Raw genomic sequence first — 22,415 nt, 5'->3', positions numbered from 1 at the left:
CTGCCTGAAAGGGAAACTCATCTACCAGTTTCATTTACATCATTGTCTTCTGTGTGCTTGCTTTCTAATTTCTCTTGGAATCTTGATCAGGAGAGACTCAGGTAAGGCAGTGTCGACACTTGCACCCCTCCCCACTCTGGCAGGGTTAGGGTGAGGTTGACTTTCCTCATTGTAGAGTCCCACATGCTGACTTCGGGGAGAAAGGGCCAGCAGCATTTGGCAGCACTGTGAAGATGAGGTCTTCTTTTTATTTTTCTGTGTCTTGTTTGTATGTGTTCTCTCCTCTCTCTCTCTCTCTCTCTCTCTCTCTCTCTCTCTCTCTCTCTCTCTCTCTCTCTCTCTCTTTCTGGTTCTAACGTAGTTTTTTGAAGGCTACACTATCTCTCTCAAAGAAGCTAGCTCAATTTCAGGACCCTGTCAGAAAGTGGAATTGGTTTTTTCTTCTTAGAATTTGTTTCTTCTGAGCCTGCCCACGTACAGGGCAGTCTTATTTAGCAGCTTAGATGGTAGACTTGTGGGCCAGCTGCCTTCAGCATGGAGTGACTCGGATGACTGGAAAGGCAAAGAGGAAGCAGGGTTCTGCAAAAATACAGCACATTCCATTGGGTCCTCTCAGCTACACTTGCTTTTCAGGGAACAGTCCCACGTGAATGCTCTTCTCTTCACTCTTGGGTGCTGGGAAAAGAGCTCAGAGACTCATAGAAGGCCATGCGCTGGTGCTTCCTCCATATATTTAGGGCAATTATGCACACACTTTTAGAAAACACCTTGGGAGTGGGCTTGCTTGAATCCATGTGAATCGGATAATTAGTTTATAGACAGAAACTATATACTGTTTTAATTTTTTCAGCTCGACTAAGGATTGCTTTGGGAATTGTGTGTAGCATGTTATAAAAACAGCTCCCTTTAATTATATTTATTTACTTAATGAATCACACAGACAGTGGTTTAAGTGGCATTTTGAGACAGCCTACAGAGCTGCCCTAGAACCTCATATTTGTCCTGTGTCTTATAGTTTATATTGGAATTTCATTTCTTATCTTATGTTTGCAGGGAGCCCATCAATGTTTTATACACCTAGTAAGAAGCCATTCTGGGTCTCAATTTCAGAATGTTGGGCTATCACTCCACCTACTGAGCTAAATGCCTACCTAGCCTGGGTCTCAATTCTGGAATTGTGTCTTGTTTTCTTTAATCTCTTTCTTCCACGCTCCTTCTCCAAGGGATCCTGCATTGAGAAAAATCATATAGTGGAGTCACAGCAGCCATACGGGGATCCCTGTTCCAATGTGTGACTTTGTGTGACTTTGACAGAGTCACTTCATCTCTCTTTCTTCCCTCTCCCCCTCAACTGCAGTAAATGATGTCTCCATGGGTTGCTGCAATGGTAAGAGGCGGTGGTCTTGTTTCTGCTTTGTTATGTGTAATATGTAATGTGTGATGTAATGTATAATGTGTAATGGAGCTGAGGCGTCTATGGACTATGATACCCATACCTGCAGAGATTAAGAGGGGGACCTGAGAAAGCGAGAGTCATTCTTAGTTGTTAGTTTATTTGACAGTTACTTTTAATAGAATTCAAACAGAACATCCCCAGTCCTCTCCCTTCCCCTTAACCGCCCTTTCTTTCCCTTTCCATACTCTCTGGTATATAATTTTCTCACTCTATAGATTTTTTTTCTTCTCACTAGAAAAGAGCTTCTCAGAGGGATGGATTCTATCTGTTTAGAAGGCAGTCCCTTAGAAAGGTGGTCCTTCCACTCACACCAGGAGTCTTTAGTTATGCAAATGGAGGATACCTTGGAGAAAGAGAGTGAAAGAGATTAACTTGCCAAGGGAACCTGGGACATCCTGGGAGGCAAAAAAATGAAAGCTTAATTCATCTTCCCAAGGTTTAAAGTTGGATGTTAGAGTCTTCCAGGGGTCCTGGACTTGGGCTCAGAGCCTAAGAAATACGTTGAGGGCTGTTGTGTTGTAGAGAGGGAAAGGTTCAAGCTTTTGACTTGACAAAATTCTAGTTCTGGCTCTCTTGACATCCTTATGCTTTGAGGACAATGACTGGCCTAGTGGCATGTTCAGCCAGTGTCCTGGGCAACCGACTGCAATGAACTTCGGTCCTGCTTCAGGCAGTGGGTGGGGAAGGCACAGGTGAGAAGGAACAGCTGAGTGAACTCTATGCTTTCTTTCTCTGGATAGGGCTAAGAGCACAGGGTTTTGGGCAAAATGGTGATGAGGGGGTGGAGCAACTTCGGAAAAGAATTCTTTGCTGTGTTTCCGATATGAGAACAAAAAAGTATCTCGGTAATTAATATGTAACCATATTTGTAGCCCAAGATATTTAGGCATGTTATACCACTTCCGTGTGTTGACTATTCTTTTAGTTCTCATACTGTTTTCTTTCAATATTTGGTAGCTTAGTTTCTTGAAGATCAGGAACATACTTGTTCCTTCTCCCAAGTCATAGAACTCAATGCAAAACTTTCCTGCTCTTTCTTTTTCTTTTCTTTTCTTTTTTTTTGGTTTTTCGAGAGACAGGGTTTCTCTGTATAGTCCTGCCTGTCCTGGAACTCACTCTGTAGACCAGGCTAGCCTCGAACTCAGAAATCCTCCTGTGTCTGCCTCCCAAATGCTGGGATTAAAGGCCTGCACTACCACTGTCTTTTTTTTTTTTTTTTAAAGCCTACAGCACCCAGTATTCCTAGGTGGTCTCCCATCCAAGTACTAACCAGGCCCGACCCTGCTTAGCTTCCAACATCAGATGAGATAGGGCGCGTTCCCTGCTCTTTTAAAATGGGAGACAAAGACTACCTATATTTTCAGTTTGCCTCAACTGTTGCTACATTTCTCTAACCTTTGCTCTTAAAGAAGAGCTTTGTGTACACACATAATATATGCTACGTTGGGCTTGGTAATGGCTGGATCACTGTTGATTGTTTAATATGAATGAACTAGAAAAAGTACAAATGTTCTTTAAATATGTGTGTGTGTGTGTGATATTGTGTGTGATTATGTGTGTATGTGTGTGTGATGGTGGTGTTAGGAATTGACCCACGCTCTTATGCATATCCAGCAAATGTCCTTTCCTGGATGGCATACTTCAGGTCATGCTTTCTGGTGAGGATGTCTCTGGACTCCCTTTTTTAAATTGTTTGTGGAGCTGCTTTCTTCAGACTTGAGCATGGAATACACTGCTGACTTGGGAGGATGGGGCTATTTTAGCTTAAGAGTACAAATGCTTAAAAACTATGCCCTAGTCCATTTGAGTTAATGATTTGTGTCTGACAGAGGTGAGATTAGTGGAAACTATTATCTTTTTCTCTGTATCTATGTTTCCTTGCTATTTTGATGCATGTGGGGGGGGGGAGGAGTGGGAGGGAAGGAGAGAGAGAGAGAGAGAAAGAAAGAGAATAAATTGAATATGAATTAGCGACTCTCAGTCTTCTTAAAACTACTGTCCCTAGAGAAGGGTCATTCCTCTTGTGGAAAATAGCCATAATAGATTTGACTGTAAGAGAGAGCAGCTATTAGCTGAATGACACCAGCCATGTGCCAGCCAGCAATGCAGGACTAAAGTTCAGGTGGTGGAAGAGGTAGGAGAGAGGCCTTTAGTTTCTTCCCAACGACACTGATTTCTCAGAATTCAAGAGCAGGTAAGGGCCTCACTCCTAACTCTGCCCCTCCTACTCTTGCTTAGAGGATACACAACCTTTTAAAAATTCAACCTTCTGAGAGAGAAGGTAATGGTACAGAAACTTAACTGCCTTTGAGAACTCAATTGCTTCAAAATAACTAGTTTCGGGTTAGCTCCTTGGGTGGCAAAGGCCAAGGGTTCTCTGAGAAGGATGGGTAGCAAGGAAGAGCCTCTGCACTTCTAGACGATTTTTCCAACTTTTCACTGAAGCAGAGACTAGGATAATGATGTGGGCTGATTCCATGTTCTCCTCTTCCAATGTATATACTTAAATCCTAATCCCTAAGGTGATGATGTCAGAGGTGGGGCATTGAGCCGTGACTGGGTCATGAGAATGGAGTACTTGTGATCCAGATGACAAGTGCCCTTATGAAGAGGCCTGAAGGAGCCTGTTCACTCTTCTATTATATGTAAACACAGGGGAAGGCAGTTCATGGACCAGCAAGTGGATCCTTAACGGTCCCTAAGTGTACAGGGAACTTGATATTGGACTTTTCAACCTTTAGGTCTTTGGGAAATAAATGTTGTTTGTGTATAAGCCACCTAGTTAGGGACATTTTGTTATGGCAGTCTCAGTAGATGAAGTCCAATAGTGTACCATCAGGGAGAAGGGGGATCTTTTTCTTTTCCTTGCTCAGAATAGTCTGTTTCTTTCTCATTGCAAAATTGCCCACCAAATGGAACCTGGATGTGGCCTTCATTGACAGAGTTTTCTTAAAACTGCAGGGCCTGACTCTTGTGCCTGTCCTCTGCACACCCCAGAGCTTGTGTGCGTCTATAGCTTTCCCTTGTTCTTTGTGAAAAATCAAGCACTAAATAATAAACAAAAACTTTTATTTTAATTATGAATATGTGTATCTCCCTACCACTTTTCTCCCTCCCCTCCCTCTCTGTGCATGCATGTGTATGCATATGTGTCTACATATCCCCTAGAACTAGTGCTACATATAGCTGTGGATCACCTGACATGAGTGCTGGGAAATGAACTCTGGTCCCCTTGAAAAGTAGTAGCAAGTGCTTTTAACCCCTGAGCCATCTCTCCAGTCCCAGAATCCCAGACCTCCTCAGTACTAAATCTTTTAAGGACCAAAGTAAAGAGAAAATATACTTGATTGTCATTGTCGAATACATACTGTATTTAACTTTTTTTTTTTTTAATCCCAGAGAAGTGAAATGCAACATCCATTGAGTTTATGTAACATCCAAAGACTGACGACTCAGAATTTCCTAATTAAAGTCATTTTTAAGGCACTCTGCAGAGCCAGCTTTCATCTCTTCCTTTGTGGCGTTATTCTTCAAACTGTAGCAGAATACCTGGCTTCTCTGTCTTCAGTGACATACGTACATGCTCATGCTCTTAGCCTCCATTTCTGTCCTTCACAACACCAAAAACAACACAATTCCAAGGGAGGAAATACAGTTAGGGGGAAGCAAGGGAAGAGCAGAGGACATTTACACATAAATTAACTGATAGACCAGTAGCTGAAAAGAGAAGGAGCAGGAAGAAAATGAAACAGGGTGGGGTAGACCAGATGGCTGGTGGCCGATGAAAAACTAGGCTGCATTTCCCAATGAGGTTTAAATTAATTTAGCTGGTTCGTTTTTAATTTATTTTTATGGGCCAATGCAAGGGAGGTATTCCAAAATTATGGGATGTGGATGTAGGTAAGTGTGCTTGGTTGTGCTCATGTACTTATGAGCTGACTTTAAAGATGGGTACAGGGGAAGGAAGGCTCTAAAATGCCTTCCTAAGAAAAAAAACTAATCTCTCTTACTGGCCCACTTCTGCACCTGAAATTCCCAGCATTCAAGCTACTCCTTCAGATTAAGGCATTGTCTATAGCCCCAATTAAAAGGTAAAGGTCACCCAAGAAGTGTAACACTCAACTCTTTAGCACCCACTGACTGAACTGTTGCCTATCAGAGAGCAGGACCCTGAGAGATGGGACTTGGTGCAGGACAGTCTGATTAATGGGGCAAGAAGGCATGGTGCTATGAATGCAGGAGAAATCTACTTGCTCTGGGAACCTGCTTAGATGTTGGAGGTGGAATAGGAAAATGAACTTTCTTTATCTTGGGCACTTTCTTGTGCATACAACATATACAGTCTCTAACACACCCGACAGTTCTCAGACATTACACCATTACACATGAAGCACTACTATGGAATTCACTTGGGTCTTTGAGGAAAGGAGTGAATTGATCCACTGAGTGAAAGACAGCACAAGTTCTTGATTGTTCTCAAGTAAATGTCAAAACTGTAAAGTTGAAGTTCAGCATCTCCATTGGTCCATCTAGTTTATATGAAGGCAGTATACACACACACACACACACACACACACACACACACACACACACCCCTTCACTTATATTCATCGTTGGAGAACTTGTCAACATGAGAGAGTGAGAAGTCTCAGTCATCTATCATCTGTATGCTAGGGGGTTGCTAACAGGTCATTGGGTAAGGGACTGTTTTGGGGACAAGATAACCCTTCCTGTTACAAGGAAATTACCCTCAGGTATTTCATGTTGCTCTGCAGAAACAGCCAACCCTTGTCTTATAAAGACTTGAATGATCTTTTCCTTAAGATTGGAATGCAGGACCAGGAATAACCATATTAAAATCTTTAACCTTTTGGAGGAAGGCATGTGTGATGGGGAAAGTGCAGATGAAAGGTGAATCTGGGCAGGGATCAAGCTTTTGCTCCTAAGAGAGGCAAGTGCAGGCACTGGCTTCTGGTGTGACTCTCAGGACCAGTCACCTTTTGGGGGGTCTGTTCATGTTGATGCCAATGAGGGGAAGGTTTCATGAGGAAAAGGGACTGGAGAAATGGGGAGTCCAGAGGAAGCTTGGGAACTAAAGGAGAAAGTGATCTTGGATGTGGCTGGGGATGAAGAAGACAGTAGAAATTTCTTTTTCATCAACTGCATTTACAAATTGGAATAATCTGGACAACTAAGAAGACCTCTGCTGCTCAGCCCCTCAGAGATTCTGCTTTGGGCACATTGAGGTGGAAACCAGGCCCAACAGGTGGCTTTAAGTGCCCAACATAGATTCTAAATGTGCATCTGGTGTCAAATATTCTGCGCCAGAGCAGAATGAGGAACCTAGCCTTAACAGTCAGGCTGGAATCAGGTGGTTAGTCTTGCATGTGTTTGTGAAGGAGTGGAAGGAAAGAGCATAAAAGCAGGGGTTGGAAGACTGTTTCCCTCTGGACAGTGGAGCCTGTGCTGGTCTGTGTGGCTATACAGCTTACAACTAGCTGGTAGATTCTGATCTCATTTTGGGTTGAAAATCTGGCTAGGCTAGAAGTATTTGGGACTAGGGAGAAGAAGTTCCCTCTTTTTTTTTTTTTCGCTTCAAAGAGGAATCATTTACTGTGCTCTGTGGGGGGACCAACAAGACAAATTTGGAGCTGATGTTTGAAAGATAGAAGGAGATTTTCTGATATATAATAAATACAGGTTCCATAAATAAATAAATAGGGGAGTATACCAATAAATAAAACAATCAGTAGAACAGCATACACCACTTTTGCCCTGTTGGGGAAGTTCTGCTCTCATTTTACTGATCCTGGTGATAGAAATGCTTGCTCTTGGTCATCTTGAAGTCACCAAGCCTGTCCATGGTACGGCAAATAGTTGCCTTCCAAAGACCTTAGAGACATTTCAGGGGATGATTGACATTGGCTATCCACATAGAGAAGAGAGAGGAGAAGGGGAGATATATATTCTCACACCCAAAAATGTGGGGTTGGGTGGCAGGCTTGGGAGCCAAGGCTGGGCTGTGTGTGGGGTCTCTTCAGTCCAGGATGACCAGCCTTGTCCTTGGGAGGCTTCATGTGGAGGGAGGGGATGAGCAGGAGGTCTAGGTGAACTCAATCTTTCCACACACAAAAGGTGCAGCAGGCACAACTTCCACTTCAACAAAGCTCCGCCGTGAGCCAACCAGCTGGCCTGGTTGGACACATGTGCTGGGGTTAGGAGGTACTGGTCACAGGATAGGAGTGTGGTGAAGAGACTGGCAAGATGGCATTCTTGTTAAATAGGAAGTCAGCTGTCCAGGGCGTCAGCTTCTGGAGCCACCAGCCATTGCTCGTATCCTCCTCCTCCGTGTCTTGCCATGTGGTTCTGCTTGCTGGGTGGGCTTGCTTCGTCTTATTAGGAGACCTGCGTGTGGACACAGAAACATGCAGACAGTGCGCGTTAAGACAGTGTCCAAGGAAACACGGTTCCTTAAAAGCAGATGTTCATAATTCAGGCTTCATAAGTAGATTTTCAAAGGGATAATAGCTTAAAATTTGTGCAAAGTTTTGAGTAGCTTCATGTACATTTTTCTATAAAAATAGATGTAGCTTTCATCTATTCTTAAAAGATTAAAAACTAAAACAATATAAAGGTATTCCAAGTCATTTTTTTTTTGTGTGTGTTTAGACCAATTAGGAAAGCACAAAAGAACATACAGAAATGGGTGGGAACTCATACACTGCTCCTTAGTATTCCAGGCACAGAAGTTTGCAGAAACCAGGCTCATTGGGCACACTGGAGCTCTTTGGTGTAGCCAGGATTCCTCTCATTGACTCATGTCAACATTGCCAAAGCCTCCTTCTTGATTATATGTCTATATTATTTAACTTAAAGTAGTCAATCAAAGTTTTTTTAGAAAGAAAATATACAGCAGATCTTTTTTGGGGGGCACTTCTACATACTGCTTTATGTAACAGCTGAAGTCCTAAAGAAGTGGATGAACCCAATTTTAAAAATAAAACAAAAACCATTTTTGAATGCATGAAGAAAGTTATTTTGAGATAAAGCCAAATTATGGGAACGCTTTTCTTTCCTGAATTTTTGTTTGGTGTGTGTGTGTGTGTGTGTACATGTATGTATATGAGTACATGTGTCTACATGTGTACATTTACATGTATGTACATGTCTGCACACATACATGTGTGTGCACTTAAGTGTGGAGGTTGGAGGTCTATATTGGGTGTCTTTCTCAGTAGTTTCACACCTTCTTTTTTGAGACAGAATCTCTCTGAGCCTGGAGCTCACTAGTCTAACTAAACTATCTATTCAGCCAGCTAGTCAGTGATCTTTCTCTCTACCAACCTTTTCCATCACTGGGATATAGATGTATGCTGCCATGCCTGGCTTTTAAGTGGGTATTTGGTATCTGATCTCAAGTTCTCATGCTTGTACAGCAAGCCCTTTCCCCAGTGAGCCATCTACCCAGTCCCCTGTGTATATTTTGTGTATGCTGAACCTGCTTACAATATTGCTATGGCACATATGTTTTTGTGACTCCACATTAAGCAACATAATCTTGCCTTTTATGATTATGTATATATGGCTTCAGTTTTAGGAAGAAAAAATCCAAAATATTTATGTAGATGGTTAAATAAACCTGCCATGATGCTCTGAAATGAGAAGATAAACCCATTACATATACAAACAGGGGCTGGTCTAAAATGTGTTTTAGAAAATGATCCTCTATGTACCCTGTTCGCCAGAATAGCAGCTACGCAATTCTGTCGATGCCAATTCCCATTTCTGTAGGAATGTGATTAGTCAGAATGGGTCAGAGGTACTGAGTGTGCCACACTCTGCCAGCCCTTGATACCTGGCATCAGACAGAAGGACAAACATGACAAGATAGGGGAGGAGGTTGGGTACAAGGCAAGCACATGCGAGCAGAGGCCTGAGCAGAACTCATAGTGGACTTGATGTTCACAGAGTGTATCCCTCTCAGATGCTCCTGTGCAAAAGTCACATCACCAAGAAGACTGACTCAACAATCATGTCCTTTATTATTTATCCTTGATATTAGTCCTTATGCCCTTAGTATATCAATTCCATTATATGTATTATATAATAGTGATGCTTTAGGCAGCATCATTTATGTATAGAAAACATTTTAACTGTACGGTTGACTTCTGTCCCTTAGTTTTCCTAAGGGAAGGCACAAGCAGCTCATAGCTCTCTGAGGCATGCTCTCATAAGCTTAAACACTTTGTGGGGTGCCTATGGCAGGGAGAAGGGGCCTCCTTCGTGTGTCACACAGAAATAAGTGAAGGTCAATATAATTCAAAACCAGGCCTCAAAAACACAGGTTCCCTGGTCTCCAGTTGTCAATAAACATCATGTTTGGTATGTACAGGGCTTGGTGGGAATACAACTTTACTAAAGGCAAAAACACAAGATCCCTCTTTTTTTTCTGCAGAAAGTTTATAATTAAACCAACTTTAAAGCTGTTTATTTTATTAATAAAAAGTGCCCTGTTTGCCTTCCATGAATGTACTCAAGGAAGGGATCCTTTGATTTTGTTAGTGGCTCTTGGAAGTGGGAATTTTTTTGTCTGTTTAAGAAAATCTGTGGCGTGAGTCAATCAGAGAAAGTCCTTAGTTTTCTGTGTGTGTGTCCTTGTATGGATGTTCATGTGTATGCACAAGCATAAAGAGACAGATGGGGAAGTGTCTCTGTCTCCGTTCATCTGATATGCATGTGCATAGTCTTTCTTTCTCTAATTAATTAGAAGTAATAGCTTCCCGTAGTTTCTGGTGCATGAGGGAGTGGAGTGAGAAATAATTTAATTGGCTATCTTGCTTTCAAAGCCCAGTTTAATGAAATAGTTCTCAGCCTGAAGCGCATATATTGTCTTTCCTGTTTTTTTTTTTTTTAAGTTTTTTTTTTTTTTTTTTTTTTTTTTTTTTTTTTTTTTTTTTTTTTTTTTACAAATATCATTTTATTGGATCACATCTGTGTGGAATATTCTAATTGGTTTCTAGGGTTGGGCAAGAGGGACACAGCAGATGCAGAGATAACCACTGTGTCTCCCATCCATGCTCTCATAAGCTTAAATACTTTGTGGGGTGCATATGGCATGGAGAAGGGGCCTCTGTGCTGGGTGTGCACTGATGGGGCTGCAGACTTTCTCTGTGCTTTTCTTTAGAAGAGCATGCTTGAGAAGTTTTGCCTGGTCATTTATCTACCCTTAGGGATTAGAGAGGGGTCAGACCAGTTTCTGTAAAAAGGTAGCCTGGTTGATGTACTGAATAGAGAGAGATGACCCAACGTATGACCCAAGGAGAGTGAGTGCCTCCTACAGCTTCCTATGAGCACTGTCCCTGAGAGCAAGGGACTCTGTTTTGTCAAGCCTGTGAGACACTCTATAGAAAGGCTTGTTGGAAGAAGGAGCTATTTGGAGATATCCCATGATACCTCCTCTGCTTTGCTCCTCTTGTGTGGAAAGCAGAGAATTAGAGGTAGATGTGAAGTGGGGCAGAGAGTAAGGAGGCAAGCCAGGCACTGAGGAAAACACCCCAAAGGCTTGCTTTTAGAGAAACATGCAAGTGTACAGACCCAAGAGCGAGGACCTTTTTAAATTTTAAATTCTAGATGTCCTGGTGCCTGGCTTGGCTCACCTTTGCCCTAGGCCTGTTGAGTGGCAAAGCAGCCTGTCCTCCTTTTTATCTTCTCCTTGCTCTGGTAATACTGGCTCTTACCCAGCCCCTAATTCAATAATGCTATCATTTAACTATCTCACAGACCTGTCCATCTTCCTCAAAATGTCATGTGGCACTGGGCCTTGTTGTGTTCTGATTCTTTCCCCAACCGCTGTGTGTGTGTGTGTGTGTGTGTGTGTGTGTGTCCTTCCTCTAAGTACTTCTGAACCAGCACTCAGCTGTTTTAAGGATCAACCCACATTTTTTTAGGTAAGCTAAAGACAAATGTGGGCCTAGAGGCAAAAGAGGCTCTGTGCTTGGCCATTTGACCCTCTGCCCATAGGCCTGGCTCCATATGCCTTGGAAAGAAGAGCTGGATAGAGTCTCTCAGGCAGCACCCTTCGGCCCAGTTGGGAGAAAGGAACAATTTGAGGCATGAGAAAGGGACTGGGGCAGGCTTAAAGAAAACTATAAAACTGGTCCAAGAGAGACCACAGATAATGGGCTCACTACAGGCAATGCAGAGAGAGGCCATAACCAATCGCAAGTTCATCATTTCAAGATAGCCTGGGATGTATGTGTATGGGCAATTTAGGGAGAAATACTTTCTTAAGATGACAAATCTGTTAAGCAGCTGTCAAATTTTAAGTTCCTAGCCAAAACGTATGTATAATCCCCTCTGTGTCTGCTATATTAGCATAGAATGATGAAAATGCCGCTGTTATGGGATGATGGATTTTGTGGCCATTTCAACCCAGCAAGTTGTGCAGGGATTTTCTATCTGGTCCTGACACATAGCCACCTGTCCCCTCCTAAAGACCTTGTGAAATTTTAGCTTCCTGCAGGACTATGTGGTGCTCTCCTGGTCATCCTTTTCTGCGTCTGCCTGGGTGTAGGCTTCTCTCTGCCAGCTGGCTAATGCTGGGGGCAGCTGAGAGATCCCCAACCTTCCCAGATACCAGACACTTCACAGAGACTGAATGAGGCTTTGGGTTTCCAAGTTGATGACGCCCAAGGGTTCACTAGCTAGCTCCAGCCCAGAGTGTCTACAGATCTGACAATGTCTCATGTCAGGCAAGGCTTAGCTGAGATACTCCGAAGTGTTTCAGAGATTCTTCCAATGTCTACTGAGGCTAGGGCTACTGGGCTGTTATAGGAGAGCGTGTGGCTGACCCGGGGATTGATGATACCACATCTCCCCACAGGAGTTCCTATAAAAGTGCTTGGGAATGGTCAGATAACCTTGGCTATCACTGAACTGGCAACTCTCTGGGAAGCCTTCTATAGGCAGATGTCCTACCAGGGAAATGAGGACCAGATGTACTCAAGATCTCAAAAGAAATTAATGGCAATAAGACTCTAGGGTAAAAATATCTGTGTGCTTGCTCACTGAGCTTGTTCACTCAGCTCCTGTTCTATCTAAGGATCATTTAGGCTTAATTATACAGTTCAGGCATTCATTGGGTTTTTGATTAATTTTCTTTTCAGCCTGGAAAGTGTGTGTGTGTGTGTGTGTGTGTGTGTGTGTGTGTGTGGTAGGTCTTTGTCCATGTGTCTGTGTGTGTGTCTGTGTGTTTATGTCTTTTTTTTTTTTTTCAACTCAGTTGGGAGCTGACTCTATCAGTGTTTAATTGTGCCCTCTGCTCTTAACAAGAACATTCAATGTGCCAAAAAGGCCTTGGAAAACCATTGTTTCCACTGCCTCCGCCCCATGGGCTGCTTCTGTGTGCACATTGAGGGACTGCGGGTGGCAGGGCAGTGCTCAGCTGGGACCTCAGTTGTAGGATGCGTGTTTCCTGCCTGTCTTTGTACTTGTGGTGTTTAAGGGATTCAGAGACCAGGGGAACAGCTTTCTTACTCCATTAATTACAAATGACAGCCACCTCCCCCACACCACAGTCCCTGACAGGCATTTTTCTGGGCCAACCTCCTTGGGGATTACAAGGTTCTTTGAGGAAGAAAACAGCTTTCATTCTCTCATTTTTAATGACTCCACTTGGTAGGCAGGGGAGGACTACATGATTGTGCAGGTGACAGTGACTTGCTTTTCTCTTTTTCTTTCTTCTCCTTTGTGCTAAGGGGTAAACCAAGGGACAGCATGATACAGAAGAAGAACAGGATGGTTTTAAGCCAAAAGGCCCAGTTTGATTCCTGGCTCTTGGCACTTTTTCTGTCTGTGTGCCTGTGGATATTCCATTTAACCTCTTTGGTCTTGATTTTGCTATTTGTAAAATGGAGACACCACCACTACCACCATCGTATGACACTTCTTATAAGATTACCTGTGGATGAGAAACTGCATGTGGAGGCCTTTTGTAAAATCTTTTATAAATCATTGCTGTTTTATTTTATTATGCAGAATTGTTTCTTAGACCATGACTTTGGCCTTTGAGGTATTCGTTGGGGGAGTGAGGGAGGAGGATCCAAAATGATTCATTGGATGGAAGGCAGCAAGGGGACTAGCCTCCAGCCTCTCATGTGTTGTGGGCCATAGCAATGACTTGAGGATGTGGTATGCATGCAGCAGAGAACAAAGATCAAGGGTTCAATATCAAAACAGCTGTTGCAGATAGAAAGCAGTCTGGAATAGTCATTGTTTTTTTGACATTATAACAAAAGGGTCCTGGACCCAGTTGTTTTTAATTTCTAGGCTAATTGATGTGTGGGTGAATGATTCCAGGAGAATAACAATGTTTCTTGCTGGAAACAAGGGAGGGCTCCAGGTAGTGCACCTGTATTGTAAGCTGAGATCTGGGGGACTCGGGCCTTTTCTTGTCCTGTGCTGATTAGATATATGATCCTGAAGAGATGACCTAATTTAAATGGGCCTCAATTTCCTTGGGGATCATAGACTGGAAGATCTCAAAGGTGACCTCATTTAAGAACTTAAGATCTGATGGAAGGCTCTTTTAAATACAGGAATTTAAAGCTCTGTACCACTAAGAAACCATGTACATAAATGGAATCCAAATATAGTTTGGAGATCACCCAACTAATAACAAAGGCTCAGAATGAGCCCCTTTGAAACTGATGTTGTCTGGTGTCAGACCATGCATTCTCAAGGGAATGCTGGTGAGAAGATGCAGGTGACCTCAGCAGAGATCTCAAGGTTAATTCTCTCCTGTAAGAGGTCCTTTTTGCTTGGCAATGTCCTGACTAAGCTAAAAGGCAATGATCCACAGATATTGAGAAAAGGGGTCATATCCTTGCAAAACAATGATAACTTTAACATAATTGGCTATTGGGCAATTGAGTGTTCTGCCAGATTGATTTCAGAAGTGAGAGACCCAATTGTAGAGTTTGCAGAAGTGACACACAAGAATGGTAAAGCATATTTGCATAGTGCGTCTAGCTTTTAGAAGTCCCTTCTCATACATTTTTTCCTCAATTTTTATTGCATCATTCCCCAGGAATCTATCTGGGGGTAATTTATTTTAAAAATCTGAACTGATTCTTTTTAAGGAGGAATAAGTCTAGGTAAGCATGCTGTACCTTGCTTTTAACTATAGACAAGGCTTTGCAAAGCTATATTATATGTAAATATAATTGTGTGAGTCATATCTTAATGTGCTAGGAACATTTAAAGACTGAAAACTTGCATAGAATTTTTAATATAAACTTATTCATCTGTTGTTACAATTTTAGATGTAAAAAAAAAAATCAGATTTTCTTAAAGTGGGGCTACATGGCTTAGATTCCAAGATCAGCATCCACGGACCCAAGTCTCACAAAAGTGGCATATGATTCAATATGAGGGAGAGATTGTTATCATGGAAAAGAAGCAAGTTTACTCTTCACTCTGTAGGTCTCTGAGATCAGCTCTGCCATTAAAAACTAGGGAGGCATGGGAAATTCAAAAGTTAACAGATGAATTATTTCTAAATAGAGTCTTTGCAACTCACTGTTGTTACCAATGAGCCATTAATGTGTTGCTATAAATAACTTGCCATCGGTAACTAATCTAGGTGAGAGAAGCCCATGGTTGGAGTGTGAAGTTAGTGCTATAATATTCTGAGTAGCATCCTCTGGGACCAAAGCATGAAGGAAATTAGAGCACAGTGCATGGGAAACACAGGTAATGAGAAAACCTACTGGTTTGCACTCTCTATCCCCAAACTCTGGAAAGATTTGGAGTTAATGACAGGATTTGTATAATGGCTCTGGACTTGGAAATCCTCTCAACCTCTGAAATTAGGCTTAAAAAATAATATCTACTTACTCAGTATACAACATTGTGAGAACACTGCAGTCAGTTTACACACGGAGTCTCTGAACAAGGAAGGATCGGCCTCACAGTCTACACCACTGAGAAGAGGGGAAGCTCTTCTGGGGTGGGGGCGCATGGTGACTTAGGTGGAAAGGGTTGGAAATCTTACCACTGGAAACTCTTCAAAAAGTTTTACACTGCTGGACTAAAGGAAAGGATGACATCGTGTCTCATCTTCATTGGCCGAATCTCAGCAACACAAGGTTGCTTAAGGCTCAGACTTTCACTAAAGAAGTCCGGACATTTCTCACTTACAGCTGGACAAGCAGTTGAAGTTGAATTGTTGTAAGTATAGCTGATGTGAACCTATGTGGGCATACACTGTATGTACTATTCGTGTTGAAAGGCCAAGAATGAATATTCAGGCACTATCGGCAAGACTGGCTGTTATTCTTCCTAAATACTGGTGTGTGAGCACCCGTGCGTGTGCACAGAGGTGTGCCCTTCCCGTGCCCGACCAATTCAGAAACTAAATATTGAAAATGTTGTTCTCATTTGTTGAGATGTTCCCGAAACCCTCCGTGAACACAAGGCTTATACATCTTTGTAAATTGAGAGCTGGTGATAGGAATCAGCGGCTGTAAACAAAGTCACAGATTGAGTGACTAAAAACTCAAGAGGGACCCAATGCCATAATCACTACAGAAAGCAGGAACTGTATATCCAATACGGTAACCCAACAACACTTAGAATGAGCAATCTCTTTGGAAAGAGGTAAGTGGATTCCAGCGGCCAGTCTCCACTGGGGCTGCGGATGCCAGCACCTTGGACAGTTCCAAAACCACCCCTCACTCAAAACAAAGGGCACACACAACTGTTTTTCTAGTTTTCTAAGTGTCCCTCTCATTCCAGGGGGTGTGTTGACAATCTGACCATCGGCTAATACTTGATATTAACCTGTAGTAACACCTTCTTCTCCTCTCTCCCCAGAACCCGGGATCTTTCACCCAATTCCCCAGCACCCTCCAGTTCACACAAGGAGACTGTCTTACGAACACCTGGTGTGGATGTTTTCACTTTCGCTTCTAATTGGTTGGGAAGCAGCATCTGCCACAGGCACTGTTTAGTTTCATTTCCATCCCCTGCATCTCACAGGTAAGAAATGGTCAATAGTTCAAATAAAATAATTGTCCTGGTCAGCTCCAAAATATGGCTACTTGCACGGTAATCAGAGCAAGTCTATCAAATCAGTGGTTTGTTTACTCCTAAGAGGAAGGGGCTTTTCCTAAGGGTTTATGGTTCTACCGCCCAAGGAGCAGCTATACTCATCACAAGTAGCTGCAAAGGCTGGCACACCAAGAGGTCTGCTTTGGCTCAGAAACTCAGTTTGGCTCCTGCCACCCCTGGTCACCCCAGTGTGGGTCTCAGTGGCATGTGTTCCACACACAGTAGGGCAGTCTGCTTTTACTTAGGAGGAATCACAACCAGAGGTGGCCCCCGCTTGGGCCTCCACATGAGGACCTGGGCATCGTTGGCATTGGGCTTCACTAGTGCGTTCGGGGGGATGGGCTCCATCCGGCTCAGGATCCGGGGCTGCTCCTGCTGAGTCCTGCCCACTAGCCGGGCCCGCTGCCCCAGCAGCTGAAGAGGGTCCACTTCAATGTCCACTCTCATCCTCCACTTGATGGTCTGCAGAATGATCTTCTCCTTGGTGGTGGTGTTCATGGCTACCAGCCAGGTGGTAAAACTTTGGTCCCTCTTGATTCTTGTGAGCAGTGGCACATTGCTGTCACTCACTGGCACCGCCCATGTCACACTGGGGTAGAAGTTATCATTCATGCTGACGGAGAACCTGGAGATCTTGTTGGTAGGACCAACCAGGGTCACAGTTTCTGTCGTGTTCCCATACCATGGGTAGCTCACCCCATCTGAGTCACTGATGGCTTTTACTCTCCCTTCCCTCAAGTCAGGCAGTTCCCAGCTTGACCTGGAAAAGCAGAAGGGATACACAAGAAAAAAAAGAGATTGAATGAATTTTTTATAAGCTGGAGACATGCCCATCACTTACTAAGACAGTCAAATTGGGCAAAATGGGAAGTTTGGAGGGAGGAGGGGAGTTTAGGTCAAAAAGTTCTATGCTAGGTTGTATCAGGATTAAATGAGAAAAAACCAAAACAATCAAAGTGACATTAAAAAAAAAAAAAAAGCAATGCCAAAAATAAGCTTGCCCAATAGAAAACAAGTCCAAGGAGATAGCGGTGAGACCATGTATAGCTGCCAACTCATTCGGACGATGGCAATGAACAATGTAGAGGTGACCCATGACTGTATGTGCTTTCTTAGGGGAGAATGTGTGTGTGTGTAAGGCTTGATCAGGGGAAGAGGTGATCTGAAATTTAATGTACTTGAGAAGAGGACACAGGAGGGGTAGGATAGGTGAAGTTCAACATCATATTAATTTCTTGGAAAAAGCCACAGCAGTAGAATTTCTACTCAACATAGAATCTTTAAATTCTACCATTAAACCAACCCAGTACTCAGAAAACACAGACAAAGAAAAGCTGAGATGGAGTCATTTCTGAGAGCTAAAATGCTTTGTGGAAATTGTAGGCTGGCATGCTTGCCCCCTCACTCACTGCTCTCTGTCTGGCTTCGTGTCCGGGCTGTAAGCTGCACTGCTTTGTTTGTGAGCTTGCCATTCTGAGTGCATGTCTATGCTTCCTGCTCCTCTCACCCTTGCAGAGGATGACAGGAGAACGTTCTATGTGCCTCCTCCCAGGGGATGCTGCATACAATAATGATTATCACAACTGTCATGGAGCATGGAGTTATGGAGCATCTCCCCAACCCAACCATTGTGCTAAGTGCTCTGTTATCATGGGTTAGGTTCAAACGATTCCTCACTACAACTAAATTTTTACTCCTATTTATTTCTATTACTTTCAATGTAAATCGCATGAGATGACAGAGGTTTGCAATGTTAATATGATCAGTATCCTACATATTCTAAGAGGTTGGATTGTTTTACTCCAAAGTCTGTGATTTTATCATACAAAGTCTATGATTTTTGATCATTGTGTCATACTGCTTCTAAGTACCCTTACATGGCAATGGAAGGAGCCAGAATAAAAGGAACTTATACTGTACCATGATCTAATTAACATTCCTTAGCATGACCATGGGAGAATTTGGCCGGGCCCTAATAGGGACATTCTACATATTACTATACGTGGAACCAGGAGTAGAGGCAATGCTTGGTAATAATGTCTACGAATTAAATAGAGAATGGAGAATTTTCCATTTATTAGCTAAGAGGTGGTGGCCTTGTTTGAAATGAAACTCTTCCCCCCTACACAGATGTCAGGAGATCCTGTAGGGCTTATCCAAATGGTAGAAAAGGAAGTTGTGTGCTCAAGTGGATACTGACGATGTCTCAGCATTCCCTACCATCACTAGGGGAGACGGAAACACTAACTGCTGTTTCTGGCTAACCCCATGGTACTTTCTATGCCAGTCATCCCATCATACGCAAAGGGAGGGCTGGACCGCCTGGGGAGGAGGTGAGCCCACAGCTGCAAGAGGCTTTTCTCGTGTCTTCATGTCCTTGATAACTGTTGAGAATAATTGTAGTGTATTATGGTTGGCAGAATCTAAGTAACAGAGACTGACCTAATGCAAAGTCAGAGAGTGCTCATCTAACTACCCATGATGCTGTGCTGTGCAAAGTCAAAGATGAAAAGTCAAAGAGTGCTCATCTAATTACCCATGCTGCTGTGCTGTGCTGGGCGGAGTGCCCAGATCACTCTGTGGTGCCTGCTTGCCTGCCTGCCTGCCCCCCCCCCTTCTTTTTTTTGAGACGGAGTCTTTCTGTGCAGCTCCAGCTGTTCCACACTTGCTATGTAGACAAGGTTGGCTTTGAACTCAGAGAACTGTGTTCTTCCGACTACCAAGTGCTGGGATTAAAAGTGTTCACCACCATGACTGGTGCCACATTACCCCCACGCTCGTGTGCACACACTGAAATTATAATACAATTACATTTCTCCTTCTCAACCCTACTATACACACACACACACACACACACACACACACACACACACACACACACACTCCTAAATCTACCCATACATAAACACAGACACAGACAAGATACACACACACTGAAATTATAATACAATTATATTTCCCCTTCTCAACCCTACCATATACCCATCTCTACTCTCTTTCAAAAATCACTTGTTGTTTTACATACACACACACACACACACACACACACACACACACACACATCTAAATATCTCCATACATAAACACAGACATACATACACACACACATCTAAATCTCCATACATAAACACAGACACACACACAAACATATACAATGAAATTATAATTACATTTCCCCTTCCCTCTCTCCCAACCCTCCCATATACCCATCCTTGTTGTCTTTCAAATTTCATGGCCTCTTTTAAAAATCAACTCTTGTTTTACACACACACACACACACACACACACACACACAGACACACACTGAAATTATAATACAATTACATTTCCCCTTTCCTCCTTTTCAACCCTACCATATACCCATCCCTACTCTCTTTCAAAAATCAACTGTTGTTTTACACACACACACACACACACACACACACTTCAATCTATCTATAAATAAACACACACACACACTCCTCAATCTATCTATAAACACACACACACACACACACACTCCTCAATCTATCTATAAATAAACACACACACACACACACACACACACACACACACCCTACTTTTACCATATCAAAAGGAATGTGCTGTTTGGGTGTAATGTAATTGTGCATGAGTTAGTGTGGTAGTGAACCAAGTGACTAATTTGCTTGCTGCATTCATGAAATGATCACATTGGAGCCGTTGTGCCTCAGCTAAGGGGCTGAGACAATTTCTCCATCCCCAGACATTATTTCCAGACCTCAGTTTTTCCTTTGGTTAGTGGCCAAGCAGTCTGACACATTCTGAGTGATTGAAGCACAGGAAGTCCCAGAAGAGCCACGTCAGGCTTGCTCCTACGCCCTTCTCACGGCCAACTGTGGTATATCTAATCTGGAGAGTCTCGTCTCAAGTGGATACACTCCTTACTCCACCACAACGCTGACCCTTTCAGAACTGGCTATCTTGATGGTCAGTTCAATTACCGTGTCTATAGCTACATTATCATTTACATTTTGTCTTCATCTTCCTTCCCAGAGCTGAGGGCAGAGACATGGGACCATAGTCTGAAGGTCAGTCTGGTTGGAAAATAATAGAATTTAGTCTGGGTCCAGGTTTCTTCATGTATGGAGATATGATGAGGAGCACAAGAGAGACAGGCCAGGAAGAAGAGACCTGTCTCACAGGATCCCCTGCAGTGCTGAAATTCTCCGAGGCTTCTTAGCTACTACATGACAGCAAGGACACACCTGGCTGAGCGTAGTCTCATGTGTGTGGCCTTGGCAGGCTCACTGTGCCTTCTGTTTTAGGATTGCTTGAGTTCAAAGTGGGATCTCTCCCAAAGTCCCCCAGGGAACCATATCTACCTTCATCCACAGCATGGAGGGATGGCTTAAACTCAAGATGACTTAAATCTAGTGAAGGGGAAGTTGCTTCCTATTAGAAAAGTATCATGTCTTCACTTCTTCTATGAAAAGTAGGCATTTATTCCAAGGCAGACGCTTGAAAGAACTTCACCTGTAAGATGTATAACTACTTTACATAGAAGGCAAGAGGGCTTGGTGATGGCTTTCAGAGAGGTCCTTGCAAAGTTTCAGGAATGGTGACCTTAAGATTCCCTCAGTGGCCATTAAAAGGACATCTTGAACAGGATGCTACAGGCACTTCAGACTCCACACGGTCCAAACTGAACCCTTCATCTCCTCCGCAGAGCAGGACCCTCCCCTCTCCGCTGCATCCAAGCTTTCATGTCAGAATTGAGGGTTGCATTTGGCTCTTACCATCCCCCGCAGATCATCATAGCTCACCCATCACCATGCAGCATCTTGTGACTTTTGTCCCACAAGTCAGGTATGGATTCACTTCCTTCTCTCTATGCATGTCTCACTGCTTTCACTTACTCTAAGCCCTTACTTGGCATCTCCTAAATGGTTTACCACCATGATCTACTAACTGGCTTCTGCACCCCATGCTGATTCTCTCCGGTTCATCTTGTAGGCTGCCCAAGTTTTCAAACTTGTTTGCTCTATAAATAAAACACTTCTAAGACTCCTTTACACGGAAACCACTGGGTCACTCATAGGATAAAATTTAAGCTCCTTATCAGCAGAGACCTGGCTCACTGTGACCTGTCCTCTCTGACCCAATGTATCATGCTGTGTCTCACCTTTACCCCTCAGCTCTTGCCTCATCCTTTGCCCATACCACTCTTCCTCTTAATACAAGTCCACTATATCTGGTCATTCATTCTTTGAGAATCATTATGAGTCACTCCTCCACAGGAAGATCTATAATTCCATGAGCCTATGGATGTGTTCAGATTTACAGATTATAATTTAATTTATAGTTTTGTGTCTCTTTCTCAGATGTCAATTTCCTTGGAATTGCTACTTGTTTTTGACTCAGTATCTAATACATAGCTGTCATATGACAACAACTTAACTTTTCTTGAATAGATCTACATCCATGTTTATGAGCACCACAAACTAGATTCAGTAGGTTAAACACACACACACACACACACACACACACACACCCCAATATGAAGTTAGGAGAAAGGATGGGGAGTGAGGAATGAATATGGAAAAATTTAGGTCTAGGAGGGAGTAGAAACACATTGTTTGCATTTCAAAGAATTAATAAAATATATTTTAAAACCCTAATATTTCTTCAAGGATTAAATATTGTATTTGAATCACTTTCATGCCTTTATTCGTGGGGCTTGGTAGAACTTGTATACAACAAAACTCTTCTATCGCAGCTTTACACTTTGTATATTTGCTTGCTTTAAGAAACCCAACATCTATTATTCATCTAGAATCTATTATTAGGATAGCTGCACACCTTGCCCTGAACGTTATTTGTCTTCAGG

General features: G+C 42.9%; 1 protein-coding gene across 5 annotated transcripts in view; it reads right to left on the bottom strand.

The window, feature by feature from the left end:
* Positions 1-4,803: 4,803 nt before the first annotated feature.
* The window catches only part of Fam78b (family with sequence similarity 78 member B), a 92,119-nt gene continuing 74,507 nt past the window's right edge, over positions 4,804-22,415 (bottom strand). The window contains exons 2-3 of one of the 5 annotated variants that reach the window (XR_004123362.1): positions 15,353-17,327; positions 4,804-7,861 (exon numbers count right to left, since the gene is read on the bottom strand). Coding sequence is in view for 1 of the 5 variants with exons in the window: in XM_031388420.1 (XP_031244280.1) it covers positions 16,805-17,327 (523 nt within the window). In the remaining 4 variants the exon portion in view is untranslated. Of the gene's footprint in view, positions 7,862-13,802; positions 17,328-22,415 lie in introns of those variants that run through there. The other 4 variants (XR_004123363.1, XR_004123365.1, XR_004123364.1 and 1 more) reach the window with 4 other exon arrangements.

The sequence above is a fragment of the Mastomys coucha genome, unplaced genomic scaffold (assembly GCF_008632895.1).
Source record: "Mastomys coucha isolate ucsf_1 unplaced genomic scaffold, UCSF_Mcou_1 pScaffold1, whole genome shotgun sequence".
NCBI lineage: Eukaryota > Metazoa > Chordata > Mammalia > Rodentia > Muridae > Mastomys > Mastomys coucha.
This window is presented reverse-complemented; position numbering and strand designations above follow the sequence as displayed.